The sequence below is a fragment of the Mycteria americana genome, chromosome 1 (genome assembly GCF_035582795.1).
Source record: "Mycteria americana isolate JAX WOST 10 ecotype Jacksonville Zoo and Gardens chromosome 1, USCA_MyAme_1.0, whole genome shotgun sequence".
In the NCBI taxonomy this organism is placed as follows: domain Eukaryota; kingdom Metazoa; phylum Chordata; class Aves; order Ciconiiformes; family Ciconiidae; genus Mycteria; species Mycteria americana.
In genome coordinates this window covers 76,580,514-76,595,784 of record NC_134365.1, presented here as the reverse complement: position 1 = coordinate 76,595,784, position 15,271 = coordinate 76,580,514, and the positions used below count along the sequence as shown (strand labels likewise).

The 15,271-nt window shown below is 40.4% G+C and overlaps 1 protein-coding gene across 3 annotated transcripts in view; it reads left to right on the top strand.

Moving 5' to 3' along the window:
* Positions 1-15,271, top strand: part of ITPR2 (inositol 1,4,5-trisphosphate receptor type 2) — a 269,451-nt gene that overhangs the window by 133,312 nt on the left and 120,868 nt on the right. For all 3 annotated transcript variants that reach the window (XM_075506773.1, XM_075506765.1, XM_075506756.1), the window contains 5 exons: positions 680-808; positions 1,412-1,532; positions 11,118-11,308; positions 12,159-12,301; positions 14,331-14,439. In XM_075506773.1, coding sequence (XP_075362888.1) covers positions 680-808; positions 1,412-1,532; positions 11,118-11,308; positions 12,159-12,301; positions 14,331-14,439 — 693 coding nt within the window. The remainder of the gene's footprint in view (positions 1-679; positions 809-1,411; positions 1,533-11,117; positions 11,309-12,158; positions 12,302-14,330; positions 14,440-15,271) is intronic.

Sequence of the window (15,271 nt, the reverse complement as noted above, 5' to 3'; positions counted from 1 at the left end):
TAATCATCCTTCTGTGCTCCAGAGTTGTCCCAGTACCATCCGTTCTCTTCTTTCATTGTTTTTAGCTTGTCTTTCGTATTTTCCCCATGTGGCTTTCCTAAGTAATGCTGCCTGTCTTAAAGTTTACAATCCTAAAGGCTGTTGGTATTGACTATGCTATTTCCTTTCTTTCCGTCTTTTTTTAACGTTTTTCCTGCAAATGAGCTTCACCTTCACCACCCATTTCTGGTGATTGATTGCAGAGAGAAGTTAAATGTTACATGAAATCTTTCTAACCTAAGGTGTTTATGTCTCATCTGTCTCTAAAGCCTCTTCCAACCAGCCCCACAATGGGAGGAAAGGCCCATTTTCTTCTTGAATCTGTCTAAATGTGTAATGGCATGCAATGTGCTGATTTAGGGGGATCTTTTTTCACGGTATAGGAAAGAATAGACAGCCAACCAGAAAGAGCTAGTTGGTAAGAGAAGGGTATTCAAAAGACAGTGTGAACCTCCAAGAAGAAAGATAAGCTATCACAAATACAGCTTGAACTCTAAGATAGTTCTCTCTGATAGATTTTGTATAAAAATAATTTGGTTTTGTGTTAAGAAATATTACATGTGTTGTAATAAATACAAAATAGTAAAGCTTGCTTATTTAAAAGAACGAAATCTCATTGTTTCCTCCTTCTTCCCTGTAGGTTTGTAACACAACCACAGATCGTAAACATGCAGACACATCTCTGGAGAAATATGTCACTGAGCCCGTAATGAACATTGTGAGTGGCTTCTTCAATTCACCATTTTCAGATAACAGTACCAGCCTCCAGGTAAGGAAGAGAGACACATACAAATATGTTATTCAGACCGTTAATGAGATACCTTCTGCTACCCAGATAGGAATGCTGTATCTTTACATCCGCCTTTAATTTCTCTATTCCCTCTCATGCCACTGGCTAGCAGCTTAATTCCTCTTTAAAACACTTACTCTTAATTTTTACCACTTACAGCTCTGAACCAGTAGACAGCTCAATATGGTCAGATTTATTCCTGGCTCTTGTGAATTCATTGGAGGGGGTATTCTTGTAGAATAATGGTCTATCTTTGTATTTGTATGAGAAAAATGCTGTGTCCGATGACAAAAGGGACACATACCTGAGAACTGGGAAGACTCCTCCGTCCTTCTGCTCTGTACTGTGTTTGCTTGATATCAGTGGCGATCTGAGGAAAAATTGCATGATTTGGCCTTTTTAGGGGTGCAGCATTGATTTCTGTTCCCTCCAGTTCTGAAGAGCAAAGAGAATTTAATGGAGTTGGAACTTGAGTCTACAAGCTGAAAACCCCTTGCATGTGGTTTACATTGTGTCAAACCCTAGGGCAGTTGTGAAGAGATTCTAAAGGGTGAAATTCCGTGTTTATCTTTTTGTTTTCAGACACACCAGCCTGTTTTTATTCAGCTGCTACAGTCTGCCTTTAGAATTTACAACTGTACCTGGCCAAACCCAACGCAGAAAGCCTCGGTGGAGTCATGTATCAAGACTTTGGCTGAAGTGGGTAGGTGCCAGGTTTTACTTTCATGATTGTTCTCTGTGTTTTAAGATCAGACTTACTCGAGGTTGAACAGTTTGTAATTTGACTCTACCATCCTGAAATTGTGACAGTGGCGATTTCAGAAATCCCACTTTCTGAGGCTAAATTCTTCCTCCTTTTATAACCCAATCAAATCTGTCCCATCAAATAGGGTTGTTAGGTGAAACCTGTAGGTCAGAAAGATGTTTGCTAAGTTGAGCGATGGTTGAACTTTACCTCAAGCAAGTTATGATATTGAAACACAACATAAGCTATGAGAAAACCTGGGCGTTTCTAGTCATGCTGGGCTACATTTGCACAAGCTGTTGTAAGCAGCGATGCATAGCAATTTTGCATCAGAGAACACCCATCATTTTTCCCCTCGGTTCATGGGAGATGCATTCGTTAGTCAGTCACAGTCCTGGGCTTGTAAAGGTTTTGTCCCATCAGGGAGTTGGGGATGGAAACCACAACTGTGCCACTCTGTAGCTTCTCCGCTTACTCCTTGCCATCAGGCCCACTCATTTACTGCTGTTACACAGTCAGCCTTGTCAGGGGAATATTGCCTTGCGCTGGCACTGAGACCACGTTTGGTCCTCAGGGCAGCTAATAAGTTACATGCTTCCAAATAAATTCAAATACCATGTTAAAGTGGAAGATTCAAAACTTCTTATCCTAAAATAAAAAAGATTCTTCACCAGTACATAGCTAAGACTGGCAAAAGCTCATTCTTAAGTTAAATTTCTGTGAATACAGTTTTAAAGTCTTCTGCCATGACAGCAAAAAGGATTATTCAATATAGTTTCTAAAAGTCAGTCATTCTGATTACTTGTAGAATAAGGTTCTGCTCAGTGTGAATGAAAACTGAGTAGAGGCAGGGATATATAGAAACTGGCTAAATTCTATTGTTGATACAATTTTTAAAAAGTTTTAATAAATAATGATAAAACAATATGAGAGGGTCCCTTAACCGTCTGCAGCATCTGTGGCATTGTAATAATGGACTCTAAATTTAGATTTCGGAATAGCTTTACAGGAGTATCATTTAACGTTTTAGCCAAAACATCTCATTAACTTTTTGTGTGAATGAGAATAAGCAGTTATTTAAAAACTTAGCAACCTTCAATTGTTTTATTTGTTGTGCAAATGATTTAATTATGGATCCATCTGGCAAGAGAACTTTGGAAGTTGAAGACATTTTATTTCCTTTATGCTACAGCTACTACAGTCTCAAATAAAGCTCTAGCCCTACAAATCCTTGTTTGTGTTTTTAACACTTACGTTCCTGCTCTTCTCTGGCAATTCTGGAAAGAGTCATCAGTAAATTACTTCCTTTGGGAGTCTGGGGAAAGGGGGAAGAAGTAGGGTGGGTGAGAGTATTTTTGAGACCGAGCATGCCCTGTGTGCGCTTCTAGACAGTTCGGTGTCTTCATTTCTGTAGAGCTACACCTAAAATCAAATTCTAGCTCAGAGAGGTCACTGTGTTATCTCACCGAGATGAGGGTATTTGGAGACACTTGGGCGTAGTGTCGAGACGGCCAAGCTGAACTCGTCCCTGCAGCAGCCTGACGGGGGAAGCGTGGGTCGCCTTAATGGGGCTGATAGATCCAGCTTCTCGGCCAGGTGCACCAGCACGTGAAAGGGCTGCCGGTCTTTGGTAGGTGATCTTCTGTTGCCTCTTGTTCCTGGGGGAAAGCCCGAAGGCATGGCTGATGTCTGGAGTTTTCTTCAGATATGTGACTTGGTTCCCTGTTCGGTGAATTTAATTTCTACCTCCCCTGTAGTCTTCTATTTTGTTTCATTCCTTTTTCTCTTTTATGGAGATGGTTTACAGTTGGTTTTTTATAAGCATGCTCTTGCGCTGTCCTGTGGGTCCAACCTTCTCGCTACTCTGGCTTCGCACCCATGGGACCTCAGGCGTGGCAGAGTGGAGCTGAGCTGCTGGTGAAGGGCATCACCCCGTGTCCTCCTCTGGGACCTCCATGCCACCTGCAGCGGCAGCGGGGCAGGGAGGCTAGGCATCACCTGGGGGGGCCATGGGCCTGGCAGCCTCCGAGCTGACCCCTGAGAGCACGTGTTAGCACGCAAATCGCCGATCTCCTTGTCCATATCATAATAACTGTTTAAGGATTCATCGCTAATGTCAATATCAATAATGGTAAAATTGTCCTGTGTTGAGTTAGCAAATTGCCACACATTTTTATTTGGTGTTTTATTTTGACGGTGCAGAAAGGGGGTATAAGGGAGCAGGTGAGGGGGATCTCCCCAAAGAGCAAATTAGCTGGAGAAGAAGAAGTGGAAGCAGAGTTTTTAAGAAACACCCCTGTGCAAAAGTTTGGCTGGCTAGCGGAGATTTTAACCACCGGTGATACTCAGTATTTTTAGGCACGGTGCCAAACGCGTCTTGCGTGGGCTAATTGAGTAGGCCTGCTCTGCTGAAAGCTTTGGAAGAACTGCCCCAGCGAGGGGTACCAGAGGCTTTTAAAATCGAGGCTCTTTTGTGATGACAGTGCGTGCCCGGTGCCTTTCTCTATTGGGTGTTCCACCGCACAAAATGGTGCCTCCCTTTGAGAAGGCAGAGGTTTCTTCCATAATACAAACAGGGCAGCCAGCCTTTTTTTTGCCTCTTTTGCTGGCTGTGTATGTGGACTAGGTTTGGATTTTGGCTAGGCATCTGTGAGCACTCTTCTGCCTGTTGGTTTTTTTTTTGACTTGAGAGTCTGACAGCTTTAATGTTAGGGCCTTCATGTTTCACAGCAGGGTTTAAAAAAAAAAAACCTCTAGAAAGATTTTGCCTATATCAGAGAGATAGAGTATTGGACAGATTTACAGCAGGGACCAAAGACTTTTGATGGAAAATAAATGTAGTATAGAGTTGAAAGAACAAACATGATTTTTCTTTTTGTGTCATAGCACTGGATTTAGAATTGAATCTCAGGAGGAAGAAAGAGCATACACAGATTTCCCAAGATATCAAAGATCCATATAATAATGCACTTTTAAAAGACCCATTTCAGAGCAAGTTTAAGCAACATACATTCTGCTCGGTGCTTACTAGTTTGTTGCTGGCAGGGGGATGTAAGTATTGCCTCAAGAGCTTAAGATCATTACATCTGTCTTCTTATGAGCACTGTAAGAATGTGCATTATCTTCCAGGTCAACAAAAGGATATGTTGCAGAAGCTAATTTCTTATAACCCTGGTACTTCAACTCCACTTGACCACTAGGGAAAAACTTCATAAGCTTTTCAGGCTTCACTTGCTGCTTTGTCTCCAGGCAGTTGTCCGCCTCCAGTTCAGCAAGAAGCATAGAGACTTGCTTCTCTTCTTCAGCAGACCCCTCTGTGGCTCCAAGAGATTTGGAACACAGAGATACCAACGTGCATCAGGTTTTTATTGCCCAGTAAACATTTGGCTACCTCGCATGAATAGAAACACTTACGAAATAATATATGTATATTAATGTGTCTTGTTCATATGGATTTCTGAAGCAGATTATCACAGTAAGGAGAATTAACCCATTATACATATATCGGTTTTGCTTTTTCTCTATTGTTACACAGGACTGAGCTTTTGCTTGAAAATATAGTCCCATAAAATGAATGATCAAAACAGCTTCCATCTCACTGGTAAAATAGCTACAAATGAAAAATGTTTAAATGGTCCCCTGATCTTTGTGAAAACAGAGGAACTAAGATGTCTAACAGTTTAATTTATTTCGAATGAATGCATTATCAAAGGACTTTCAGTTCCTACATTTTATAATCTTTGCAAGATTGAGAAGGGTGGAGGCCAGTCTCAAAGTTTGCATTTTAAACCATCTACTGTCTTTCAATATGGTAAAATTGGGGACTATCACCTGTCCCCACAACTGAAGATCTGGATTGTATATCTTAAATTGTATTGGAGCAGGGTCTTTCTCCCAGGGCTGACCGGTCTTTCAGGACCCATGCAAAGAACTGTCTTTGCTTCTTAATTAAGTGGTGATTCTAATGTCTTCACCCCCGAGCATCAGTTTTCTTTTCTGTTACAAGGGCGAATCTAGTTGTATTATACTCTTGTCTCTGTAGTATCCATTAGCTTTCTCCCTTATGTTTTTACAAATTGCATCTTCCCTCTGATACTGTGTGTGTATCCGAAGGATGTAGGATGTGTATGGCTGTGCTGTTACCACTAATAATGAAATAACTGGAATTTCCCAGATGAGTAAACAGTGGCAGATAGGAACCTGCATTTTTTTAGCCTATTTCTCTTGGCAGACCCTTCAAAAAAAAATCTGTTAGCAAGCCAAATTACATTAGTCATTATCAGATTATACTCTAGGATGCTGTGCAGGAGAAGCAAAAGGAGAATCCTTGTTTCCATCCCACAAAATTGGAGGCGAGTCCTGTAAGATTGCTATTTCATAAGTTCAAAACTGGAACAGGTACAGAGGAAGTACTACTGGGATGGTTGGGGGAAAGGAGAACTGAATTACAAGAAGAGACTACAGGAGCCCCACGTGTTTTGCCTAGCAAAACAAAGGCCTGTGTTGTTGCTCTTTAAAAGTACTTAGGAAGATAAATAGTCACGAAGAAGAGACATTTAAGCTAAAGGACTGTGCTGACCCAAAAACAACTGGACATAAATTACGCTCGGTTGTAAATAACCTAAATAAATTTATATTGTAAATCAGAGGTTTGGAACCAACTTTGGAAGGATGTCCTTGGTCAACAGGCCAAGAGAAAATGGAGGGAGGAGGGATGGCGGAAAAGCTAGCTTCATTTTTAAATGGGGCTCGATACATTTTTCAAAAGATATTAAAGAACATGGGCTGTCTGTAACAGAGAGCAGATTGTCTGAAGGAGTAGTGAAGTCCTTTCTGGTCGAGTATTTACTCCCCAGTTTCAGCTCACCAATACCCCTTTGTACAGAATCCAAAAAACTCTTCTGTGGTGCTTCTTGACCATGCTTTTATGTCCTCTAAAGCCCTTTCCTTTTCCCTGACAGATGACAAACAGGAAACACTAAACATAAAATCTAAATTACATTTTATTGCTTCTTTGGAATTATTGTGCATATTTTAATGTCTATATAGATGAACTTCCCTATAATAATTTTTTCAGCCCTAAAAATACTTTATTTCACTTCCCATTTGAGTTTTAAAATCTTTTTTCCATTTTATAAAAAGCTAGACCTTCATTTTCAATTTTTAGTTCAAATAAGATAATTATCCTGTTGTTACTTTTTTGACAGCAAGAAGAATACATTTCAGATGAAGCACATATTTTATTCTATTTTAACTGTTTGTGTTTCCCTAATTGCAAGAAAAATTCAATGATGATCTTTTTACAGACTGATAAATATTTTAGTGTAGATTTTCTGTTGGAGAAAAACATCCAACTGAAGGGTACAAGATTGGCAGGCTTGTGTCTTGTCTACACAAAGCTTTTATTTCCCTTAAAAAGTCTTGCTGTTGCTAGCATTAGTGTCTCTCCATCCAAATGCATTTGTTAAGCAGTCAGTAAATGATTAAGGAGCTGGAGGGACTGATTTATGGAGCAAAATTAATTGAACTAAATATGCATCGCTCCGTTAAGTGACAACTGGGAAGTGTGGGAGAACATGATATAGCTGTCTGCAACTACCAGAGGGGTGTAAACAGCAAGAAGAGTAAAGGCTTCATAGCCAGGTACAGCCGTGGCTTTTTCGTGACCCAGATTGCCCGTCACGCTCCTCCTTGAGGTGCTCTAAGGGGTGAAACGCCTGCGTGTCCCCCAGAAAACCCACGTCAGCGATGGTTTAGGGTAGTGCAAAGTGTACTAAATAGCTGGGAAGCCACTAAATACTGTTGTATTTTGTAAATGCTACAAAAGCTAATGGAGTGAAATTTAAAATTAGGGAGCACTAGGTGGGACGATCAAGGAGAATGGCAAGCTTCCTTATGGCAAGGTAGATTACTGTGAAGAATGGGCTTCCAAGGAAAATTACAGGCAAGGGCCACTTCCTGGAAATCCTTAGCACTAAATTGATCCTACGACTCAGGTAGGCAGCGTAGTGAAAGGACAGTGCTTCAGCAAGCGTTCCTGAAATAGGTCCTTTTACTTCCAATTTCTGTGCTTCTGTGAAGGGAACTACGTGCAGGTAATTTAACAAAATACATCTCAGCCAGCCCATTTCAGCCCTTCTCTTAGCAGCTGGACTATGCTCTTGGGGCTTCGGTGGAGTCCAGCTCACTCGTAGAGAGTGGCTTGATTTTTAGCTACTTGATTCTCGACATTAATGTTGCCCTTTTATTTTGAGTCCCCATCTCAGAGTACTTTTTCATAGTTTAAACAGTCAAGGAGAGGAAAGCTGCTGATGCACTGGATACACACAGAAGCATCCAGCACAGAGCAGAACATTTTACTGTGACCTGGCTGCACTGGCGGCACTGTGTGTTTCCACAGGTACCGTTTGCTTGCTTGTCTTGGCTCAACTGTGGCTATGGCTGATAGCAGAATTGTAAGCAGCAGATTGAGAGTTAGTCATGAAAGGATTTCCCAGCAAATTGCGTTTCCTCTGAGACTGGCAAAACAGTGTGGTGTATTCAGGGTGTAATTAGCCCTGTGCAGGCTGCCCTAGGTAGGAATTGGGCAGTATATAAGCCTGCGTTATGCCCTCCACTGCAAGGCAGAATTCACCTTAGCTGCAGACATGTTCTAGTCCATCCTATGGTACCAGTTTACATACAGCCACATAGCATGCTTTTTCCCCCAAGTTCACTAGTCAGATGAAAGACATAATTTTACCCCCCTCCTAGCTCCTTTGTTTACCAGCTCTAACCCTACTTTGCAAGTTTGAGTGCCGTCCAAAAGTATTTCTAAGTAAGTGGAACAAAAATAAATATGCTTTTAAATATTTTATGTTCATACTTTAAGGGAGATTGACAGATTTTGAAGAGGAAAGCAGCCTACAACACCTAAATTAAAAATAAATATTTATGTTCACATTTGTTCATCAGCTTTCCAAAATGTAAAAATATGTTTCATGTTGTTTTAAATAATGAAATGTGAAACAAATGAAAGATAAACTTTCTACAAGCTGCAAAGGAATAAGAAGACAAAGGCTTTGTTTATAGCTTAGACTTCAACAGTGCCCTTTGACAACCAATACAAATCTTAATTACAAATGGAATTATACATATAAGAACTGTTCAAAACAAAGGAGTACTTTTTTTCCTCTCTCTCTGGTTTTCTTTGTGATCGTTTTAATTAGCTGCAACTCTTTGAACAATCATAGTCCTTGACTGCTCCTCAGACACTGATGGAAGTTGTTAACTTCAAATGGCATCTACAGGACTGCAGAAGTCTGGGTTTTCCTCTGAACAGCATGCTCCCCATTGCTAAATTTATTTCTGGATATATCAGGATTCTGCATACATACCACTTAATTGAGAAGGGAGCATTGTCCGATAACATTCCAGTGATTGACATTAGGACACAATAAATTGGATTAATAGGATGCAGCATCCTACCCACACTGGCAGAACTTTAATGGACTTCTGTAATAAAGTAAGCAGCAACAGGGCAAATGTGTTTTGAAAAATAACCCAGTCAAATAATATGGAAAAACAGTCATTAGAAATAATGGCCAGCCATACATGGTATTTTCCTCATGATAATCAGGAACCTTGCCTTCAAAACAAATAGAGAGTGGAAAGGAAAAGTCAATTGCCAGTGTGGAAACTGCTGTACATCTGCTGCTGAGGATTCGTATATGGTTGTGCGGAAATGTGTCTTCCCATCTTGACCTAAGAAATTTGGTTTTTTAATTCCCTATGCCGAACTGGTTAAAAGAAAGCGCCTACCGGAAATAGAATAAGAGATACCTCTTCCATCCCAGTTAAACAGCCTAATCCGCAGGTGGAGGCCCTGGTCCTGCGTCAGGATACACCCTTGCAGTGGGAAGAGAGGAGGGTGCCCTGCACCCGCGGGAGCTATTAAAGGGATGAGGACATGCGTGACAGAGCACTCTTGCCGTAGCCTGTGAGATTGGGGGTTGAAGTGTCACGGCCAAATTTAGGTTTATAATAAATGCTGCCATTACAATATAGTATTCGGGGGAAGAGAAAGTTTCTGCCTGGGATCTGTGACTCACTGTGCTTGGCAGCACACGAGCCTTCATTCATCAGAGCTGTATGCCTGACTCTCTGCTTGCACGTACTCCTGTGGGGTTTGATGTATAGGCTGTTTAGCAAAGAAAGGCATCTGTTGACTTCACAAGTTCAGGGCTTAAAGTTGTATATGTTTTAAGAACTGGGAGGGAAGGGTGGAATATTTTTGATGCCTTCCGCTACTGTGGAAAGTGTGCACGTTAGTGCAGAATGGTGGGGAAATGCCTCAGAGAAACATTGTGCAGAACTGTAATATGGGCTAACAATTTTTTCAAAATTCACCTTGTTTCAATAAGGAAAACTGAGAAATTAGTTATTATTAGTCGTTATTACAAATGAATTAGAACTGCTTCTCCATTTTACTTCTAAGTTTCTATTAAACATAAACTGTGCCATGGAAATTAAGTCAAATGACATAGAATACAAAGCCTAATCACTGGAATGTGACCTAATCTTTCAGAGATATTGCTGCATCGATCTCTTGTTTATTTGTTGAATTTCAGACAACTCATGCTGAGCCGTAGAAGAATGTCACTCTGATCTCCAGTGGAATGGAGAGGTGCAGCTAACACAAAGATTTTTGTGGAGGAGAGGGCAGATACCTTCTAACATTGTCTTTCAAACTTCCTTTTCAAATGACAGCTCAGGATGCAGTAGTAGTTTAATACTGGACACGCTGTAAGAATTCGTGCAAGTCTTTCCTCAGTTTTTTTTTTTTCCTCTGATATTCTCTCTTTTGTCACTTCCTGCCCCTTAAGTCTAAAAAAAAAAATTGCATTTTTTAAACTATTGGTTAAATTTGTTTAACTATCAGTTAAACTATCAGATGTTTATTAACTATGGGTTATATTGCAGTGTCATCCAGGAACCCCATGGTTTAACAACCCTGGCTGTATAGGAAACCGAAGGGAGACGAGAGACAGTCTTTTTCAAATTTAATTTGTATGCAGTTGGTTTCTCAAGGTCTTTGCAAGAGAAATACACAGAAAAGCAACAAATTGCACTTGGGATAAATTGGTTAAATGTGCATATATCCACTAGAAAGAAGAATTTTTGAATTTACTGAATAGAGTAAAACTAGCTGTTGAAATAGTAATGCACACTTTTTGTTACTCTTATTAATATCCCTGGATCTGAGAGGTTTTTTTAGTTAGTAAAAAGAACTATTCTGTTTTAAAAAATAAACATCTGTACCTATAAAAATATATACTAGAAATTATCCTTATCTCATTTAAAGTGGTACAGCTTGCTTTCTTTAACTACATTACCAGCTGATTTCTACCAGCTTAGGTTTTTGATCCTTATTTTTAACACCTGTTGCAGTGAGGTTCCCCTGCCCCTTAACTTCAAGAGTATCAGGATTTTGCATGCCATGATCTTCATAAGATTTTCAAGCTTTTGCCACTGTAAATTTCTTCTTTTTTCTTCCTATTAAAGCAAAGAACCGTGGGATTGCAATTCCAGTGGATTTGGACAGCCAGGTCAACACCTTGTTCATGAAGAGTCACTCTAACATGGTGCAGAGGGCAGCCATGGGGTGGAGAATGTCAGCCCGCAGTGGACCTCGTTTTAAAGAAGCTCTTGGTGGGCCTGCCTGGGATTACAGGAATATAATAGAAAAACTACAGGTACAAAAATAGTAAATGGCTTGGGCAGTAGTTGTGGTAGTGCATTTATCTAATATGTGCCAGACGTAGAAAACACCAGAGAGACTCACTGCATTTTTAGTGCTGGATTACAGTGACTTTTGCACTTGTAGGTGGGGGGGATCAGAGGCCCCAGCTCTTCTCTGGTGTCTGTTCAAAGTGAAGCCAACATGTAGGGCCCTTTGATCCATGATCTGAATTCAGCTCCTACAGAAGTCAATAGAGAGGGGTAGGAAGTATGTTCTTTTCCCCAAAGTGGTCTGCAGGGAAGGATCTCCTTTCTGCCTTTTCATGGTCACGTACTGTTTTGGCTGCAGAGGAGGTAACTGGCGGTTTTAGGAGCCGTTATGTCAGATTTGTGTCACTGGAGAATACCTATAACATGGAGATCACCTTGTGCATGTAGTGGTTAAATGACATCAGGAGTTTATGAACTAAGAAAACAGCGGGACCCAGACAAATGGAGGAGCCCTAAATAGCCAGGAAGCAACACCTGCGGTGGTACACTAACACCACCTATGACCAGCAGGTTTTTTCCAGCACACCGTCATCCTGACTGACGCCGAGTGTTTTGTGGGCATTACTGCAGAGGAGAAATTTGAGAGAGAAGAGCAAGGTAGATAGTAATGGGCACCTTCCCCTCCCTTGAGGAGTGGCATGAAAAAAGGCAAGAGGTTGCTTTACTGTCACCTGGTTTAACATGGGCTCTCGCTGCTGGCTGTCAGAAGTGGGTCAAATAGCCCATTGCACAGTATTGTGCAACTCCATAGCAATGCTCTTCTAGTTTTCTTGGCCAGATGTAGTTACAAATGACACTGTTCTTTTTCCCTAGGATGTAGTGTCCTCCTTGGAGCAGCAGTTCACTCCCATGATGCAAGCTGAATTTTCGGTGCTGGTTGATGTGCTGCACAGTCCAGAACTTCTTTTTCCTGAGGGGAGTGATGCCAGAATAAGATGCGGTGCTTTCATGTCCAAGTAAGTGGTGTAAGGAGAGGCCTATTTGCTTCTTTGGAAAAGATGGCAGGCAGTTAAAATTTTCAACAGCACTTACCTTACCTCTGATTTTCAACAGTGACTTAAGCATGTAGGTGTCTGAGTTCATATTGAAAGCTTAAACTGAGGTCTTTTGCTGCATGTTTTATGTTTCTCAGCAGTTTAGGAGTCTGGAGAGGAGTAGAGAGAGAGGTTGCTTGCCTTGCCTGCCTAGAAATTCAATGTTAGTGGCTTGTTAAAACTGTGACAGGCTCAACCTACTCCTGTTTTCTTAATGGGCTAATTTTGCTATTAAGTTTCTCCAAATCTACAGCAGAAACTTAGACTTTCCATGGTAGAATTTTCAAGAATTCGTACTGAGATGGGGTGGGGTGCTCAGGGCTAGATTTTTTTTTTTGGTAAAGCAAATAAATCTTTTGATTTTTATTTTAAACTGCCAACAGCTCTTTTAAAAATACAGTTCACTGGCACCCCTACCTGGTCTTGAATTATTAGATGTTTTATTTGCAGTCTGTGCATTGGAATAGAGTCTTGCAATTTTTTTATTAGTCCTCAAGTGAGATGCCCTTGCTGCCCTTGAGAAACTATAATTTAAACAGAGGTAGCTTGGGGGAAATGAACGCATTTGGCAGATCTCCTGATTCCTTGGCTCTTTGCATATTCTGCAGGGGTAGTGTTATAACAATATAGTTTATATGTTTGGAGAAATTAAGTTAGATTTTGAGCTTGTCCCATCCCCTCTTTCCAAACTCCTTTCAAAGTCAGCATCAAATCAAGTCGAGGGCTGCTGGATGTGGCCCATGTAATGCAATAAACAGTTTTCTGTTGTATTTAATTAACTTCCATGGCAAAGGAATGCTTTGCAGAGCTATGCAGGAATCCCGAGATAAAGGTGTAACTCTTTAAAAATATTGTTAGTACTGCAGACCTGAGAGCTGCATTGTTTTGGACTCATAGCTCATGAAATTGGGGAAGATGACAGTGGGAGAGTCCTGCACAGTCTCCACTGAGCCCAGGATGGCATTAGCGCACTAACTTAGCAGTGATCTAAATATAATCAGTTCTGTTGGGTTATGGAGTGCTGGTCTAGCCGATGCAGTGTCATCCCTCCCAACCCTGTTTTTGGTGACTGTGATTTAGGACCGTTAATGGTGCCATCTTTCAGTGTAAATCGGTGGCCACAGTGCCTTTGCTGTATGCTGATCCTAGGCCATAATTTGATGAACACTGTTCTATCCACTATAACCGAGCACTGGTACTGATGGAAAAAAAACCTGCCCAAGGCCTTCAGATTTCCTCCTCCTTTCTGTTTTTACAAACATTTCTCCAGCAGTAAGGTGAACCAGTGCAAGGACTTGCTCTGCACAGAGATAGAAAGGCTGCTTCTGGTATTGGCTTAAGCTGACTGAAACCCAAACTCCCATCCCAGTCTTAGTTGGAGTCAGAAGTGTACCTTGTTTTCTGTCTTGAAACAGTCTTGTAAAGTTCTGGTGCAAATGTAAACAATGGTTATGTTTCATCCAAATATCTGCATTTCTGAACGCTTCCATGTAAGGTTTTTTGGGGATCCTTTTGGCTGGATGCCATTTGCTAATTATATAATAAATATAACCATCATCAAGGTTGGAAGGTGTATAGGTTGTAGCTTTTAAAGTTTGCAAGATGCATGGTGAACGTTGGTTACCTTTAAATAAAGGGTAAAATAAATACATGGTTACCTTAAAATAAAGAAAGGATGAAAAAGCAAGTTTGAATCTTAATCTGGAAGCACTCCTAAAAAGTGGAGGTAGAATTCTGCCTTCTGTATGGGCAGTAAGATATGCAAATTGACACAAAAAACTCACAACACCTTGAAAGTCCCATTTCCTTTTTAATTATGATTCCTCTTGTCTACTTTTATTTCCTTTCCTTGAGGAAAAATATGGTGACAGGCAATTTTTGCGTAAATAAATTGTAGCATGGCTTAGCAACAATGTGCAATGCTCTTTAAGGTTTAATATTTTACTTTAAGGTTGATTAATCACACAAAGAAGCTAATGGAGAAAGAAGAAAAGCTCTGCATTAAAATTCTTCAGACATTACGAGAAATGCTTGACAAGAAAACTAACTTTGCGGAAGAGGTACTGCTACCATTTTAGTATTAAATATAGAACTAATAGCATGGTATTAAAATGTTGGCTCTAGGACAGTAACAGAATCTGACATGATTTCAATTTCGTACATGTTTTAAAGGTAACGTGGTGTCTTAGGAACAACGTGGTAAGGTAGAAAGTAAGACTGGAACAAAAGAAACTGTCTGCCTTACATAGTTTGTATCAGGGACTTGACAGGAGTCAAGGCAAGGAAGATGAAATGAATTAGCAGTAGCGAGTTTTACTATATATGATTATTATATATTGGATATCCTGTATTTTTGGAGACTAGTCTTCTTACATCACATCTGAGTTTATCTATCATAAGATCAATTGGCAATATAGGAATTTTTAATTGCAAGTGTACGGTTTTTCCCCGCTGCCTGTGGTGCCAGACTTTTGAACTCCATACACTTTTTAATGCTCGTAAATGTGTGATGGGAATATGTAATGTTTAAGCAGAGCTGCCAGTTTTGGGGAGAAGTGACATAGTCTGTACTCTGTAAGTGTCTAATTATTTCTTGCACTCCTCTCTCTCCCCTTATTGCCCAGTTTTCTCTTGCCAAATGAAGTTTTTCAAATACCTCTTTCATCTTGCCTGTGCCTTTGGGTATCAGTAGCTAGATTCAGATTTACATGTCAGCTGTCCCTTCTTTTTGAGCCTGATCCCTGTGCCTTTTGTATGGTTTCCTCTTATCCGTATTTCTGAGTATTCCCTGAATTCTTTCAGTATTATTCACTCTTAAATATGAATCATAGAGCTATTCTGTAATCTTTCAATGCCGTCATTTCCATTTGTTCACAGCTGACATGTTTAGTC